General features: G+C 52.2%; 1 protein-coding gene across 1 annotated transcript in view; it reads right to left on the reverse strand.

Annotated features, from left to right (window-relative positions):
* LOC108294761 (medium-wave-sensitive opsin 1) overlaps positions 1-3,177 on the reverse strand; it is a 14,740-nt gene extending 11,563 nt beyond the window's left edge. Inside the window, exon 1 of the mRNA XM_017516718.2 lies at positions 2,972-3,177. Within this exon, the coding sequence (XP_017372207.1) occupies positions 2,972-3,083 (112 nt within the window). The 5' untranslated portion in view covers positions 3,084-3,177. The remainder of the gene's footprint in view (positions 1-2,971) is intronic.
* Between the last annotated feature and the right edge of the window lie 548 nt (positions 3,178-3,725).

The raw sequence follows: 3,725 nt of genomic DNA on the forward strand, positions 1-3,725 counted from the left end.
CGATGGGGCTGCTGACGGACCTAAGAACAGAGGACCCCAAACTCTCGGCAGCTCTTCCCTGGAAAGCAGTTGGGGTGAACTGAGGAAGAGTAGCTGAGGAGACTGGGGGGGTTTGGGACGTCTGGCCTGTAGGCAAGTGCAAGGGCGCAGAGCAATCTAGTCCTTTCAAAACAAGGCGCCAGTGCCCTTCCCTGGCAGCCCACGCCGTCCAAATTGGGCAGTGCAGGGACGTCGGGGTAAAGGAGAAAACAGGGCCAGCAGCAGTGGGGGAGGGGACAGGAGCTGCCACCAGTGCAACTAGAGCTGGCCTCATGGCCTGTCCCTCCCTCCTGAAAGTTCTGGAACTAATTTCATAAAGCAGTGAGCAAGAGAATTAAAGTCAACTCCCAGGCAAAGTGATTCTAGGAAATACAGGGAGAGAGAGAAGGGGAGGATGGCACAGAGAAGCCAGACTTCTAAAACACGCCTTCTTTTCTAGAGTTTAATTTGGAACCTTTTAACTGTTTTATTACACAATTATAAGACAAAATTTAAGTGGCCAGGAACGGTGGTTTATGCCTGTAATCTCAGCACTTTTGGAAGCCGAGGTGGGCAGATCACCTGAGGTCAGCAGTTCGAGACCAGCCTGGCCAACATGGTGAAACCCTGTCTCTACTAAAAGTACAAAAATTAGCTGGGCGTAGTGGTGGGCACCTGTAGTCCTTGCTACTCAGGAGGCTGAGACAGGAAAATCAATTGAACCCAGGAGGCCAAGGTTGCAGTGAGCTGAGATCGTGCCACTGTATTCCAACTGGGCAACAGAGCAAGACTGTCTCAAAAAAATAAAATAAAGTAAAATAAAATTTAAATAAATTTTCAGTTTAAACGACAGTCTCTGAAAATCAGCAAGAAAAGAAATGAAGCTAAATGCATATCCACTGAGTGGCATAATCACTTAGAGAGGGACTATTCTAAGGGACTTGAAACACACTGGTTTGACTACACGACCTAGTGGCCTATACCCTCAGGGTAAGAAGACCTGTTAAGATGTTAAGGTTTTGGTCACCAACAGGTGAAGACAGGGTAAGGTGTCCGAATGCCATCATTTTCCATCCCCAGTGGTTTAATTGCTCTGGGCATTGAGTTTCAGTAGCTGCCAACACCCCGGAAAAGAGACATTCTCCCTGCCAAAACACACCAACAAATCCAACCTGCCTCTGGTCAGACCCTCAGATCGATTACCAATTTACTGAAAAATCATAATGAACAAGGTCAGAGGAGCCCGATGAACCATGCCATGGAGGAGCCATCATCTCCTCCTAAAGTGTGGGAAGGTCCAGGGATGAATGACTTGTTTCTCCCACGAATAAACTGCAGGGAGATGGAGAGGGAATCTCTAGATTCAAAGAAAATCGGAAGGCACGTCAATCAATCTGAATGTGTGAACTTTATCTGAGCCCTGATTCAAGCAAACTGGAAATCTGTATGACATTTTTGAACACTAGGAGGATATTTGAAGCTATTCGGGAAATACTGTCACACTTGTCAGTGTGATGATGGCTTGTGGCTATGTTTCTCCTAGAGGAACATACTAAAGATTTACAGGGGAAAGGACGTGATGTCTCGGATTTGCTTCCAAGAATCAGGAAAAAAGGGTAGTGGAGGGGTTACAGACGAAATGAGGTGAAACCATGGGAGCTGAGTGATGTGTATAAGGGTTCATTACACTCTTCCCGGTACTTTAGCAGAAGCTTGACGTTTTGTGGGAAAAAAAAAAAAAAAAACTACTCCGACATTTGAAAAGAGTGCATTGAAGCATCACGCACTGATGTCTAGGAAGAGACTGTTGCGTCGTCACCAAGGAAATTCTGGGCACAGTCATGTTGAGGTCAACTGCAAGACCCTCAGCCGGTGTGGTCGGAACACTCCGTCACAAATTGGCACTTGGTTCTGGCCACCCCATAGCAAGGGATTTATTGGCAGCCAAGGAGCTGGCGTGGTTTCTGGAAACCACAGCCTGCATGATGGTCTTTTTTTGTTTGTTTTCTTTTGAGACGGAGACTCGCTGTGTCACCAGGCTGGAGTGCAGTGGCGTGATCTTGGCTTGCTGCAACCTCCGCCTCCCCGATTCAAGCGATTCTCCTGCCTCAGCCTCCCAAGTAGTTGGAACTACAGGCGCCAGCCACCGCACCCAGCTAATTTTTGTATTTTAAGTAGAGACGGGATTTCACCATTTTGGCCGGGACGGTCTCGATCTCTTGACCTTGTGATCCGCCTGCCTCAGCCTCCCAAAGTGCTGGGATTACAGGCGTGAGCCACCACGCCTGGTCTGCACGATGTTCTTGAAGGCACCAAAGGAATTTGGTTTGGAAGAGGGACCCAGGGAGAGGGGCTGGGGTGGGGCGGTCACCGGCGTCCTAAGCTTCTTTGGATGGCCTGCGAGCAAAGCTTTTGGATTGGGCTGCCCTGATGAGAGCCTTCAGCTTTCTGCTGGGCCTGAGCCCTCTCTCCCAGGACTGCTCTAAATGGGCAGACAGCCCTAGGCACCAGTCCAGCCTCTTCTCCCCAGAGGTGTGCAGCCAAAAGCATGGAGTTTGACAAAGTGAAACCTAGGTCTCTGCTGACCCTGAAGTTCTAGAAGTTTCTTGCCCTCTGCGGCTGTCTTTCCCTCCTTCCCATCTCCCTTGGGTGTGTCAGTGTGTTGCCTCCTCTGGCTTCAGATGTAAAGACAGACCTGGCACTCAGGTACGGGCCACAGAGAAAGAGCACATAAACTCTTCCCCGGCCACGGATCCGCAAAGGGGCTGGGCAGCCTGTGTGGCTGGAGAATGCATATTCTATCCTGTGGTATCCTTCTAGATTCAGAGAGGACCCCCCATTCATGTCATCAGAAAAGCTAAGGGAGAAGGCCTTCTCTGCTGGTGGGGACATGAAGAGGAGAGATTCCCTTGGGCAGGGCAGGTGGGTGGCCTCCATGGGCCTGCTGGCTCACCTCTGGTGGAGTTGCTGTTGGTGTAGGTGAAGATGCTGGACTGGGTGCTGTCCTCATAGTTGTCCTGCGGATGCCGGCCTGCGAGCCTCTGGAGGCTCCACTGCTGGGCCATGGCTATGGAAAGCCCTGTCCCCGACGGCAGCCAGCCCTGGCTGGTCACCTGAGGGTCACGGCACTTTATACCGGCCTGTGGGATCAGCCCGGGCCTCTTTACCTTAAAAGCTCCCAAACCCTACACCATCTGATCTCTTAATTGGGCCTGGGACTTACACCTCCTCCTCCCACCCCTTGCCTCCCTGCTCCTGAGGCGAGCCTGTGAGGGCGGCTCAGAGGGATTTGCTGGGAACCAAACTCACATGCCCCACCCACCCCCGCCAGGCAGGTGGAGGTGCCTGTGGGAGCCGCGGTGGCCCTCGCTGTGTTCACTGTTCACGTGTCCTCTGTTCTCTTCCACTGTCCAGTGCCCGCCTTTGGGGCAGGTCAACCCAAGGGTCAAGATTTGCAGACTGAGGGTGGGTGATGAATCTGCCCAGAACCCGAATCCTTTCTCTTGAAAACACAGGGAGACTTTTCAGGGCCAAGGCCTGACCATCTCCGCTGGCCCAAACAGGCGAGATCTGTGCCAGGGGGCTCCTTCCCCAGGGTGGGGGGTGGGCAGGCTGACTACGTGCGTGTATCCTGCTGTCGGCTTCCCTTCTTCCCCCTTTCCCCCATGAGCTGCAGCTCCTTCGGCTGCCAGGGTGCTCGTGCAGCC

The sequence above is a fragment of the Cebus imitator genome, unplaced genomic scaffold (genome assembly GCF_001604975.1).
Source record: "Cebus imitator isolate Cc_AM_T3 unplaced genomic scaffold, Cebus_imitator-1.0 Scaffold599, whole genome shotgun sequence".
NCBI classification, from domain to species: Eukaryota; Metazoa; Chordata; class Mammalia; order Primates; family Cebidae; genus Cebus; species Cebus imitator.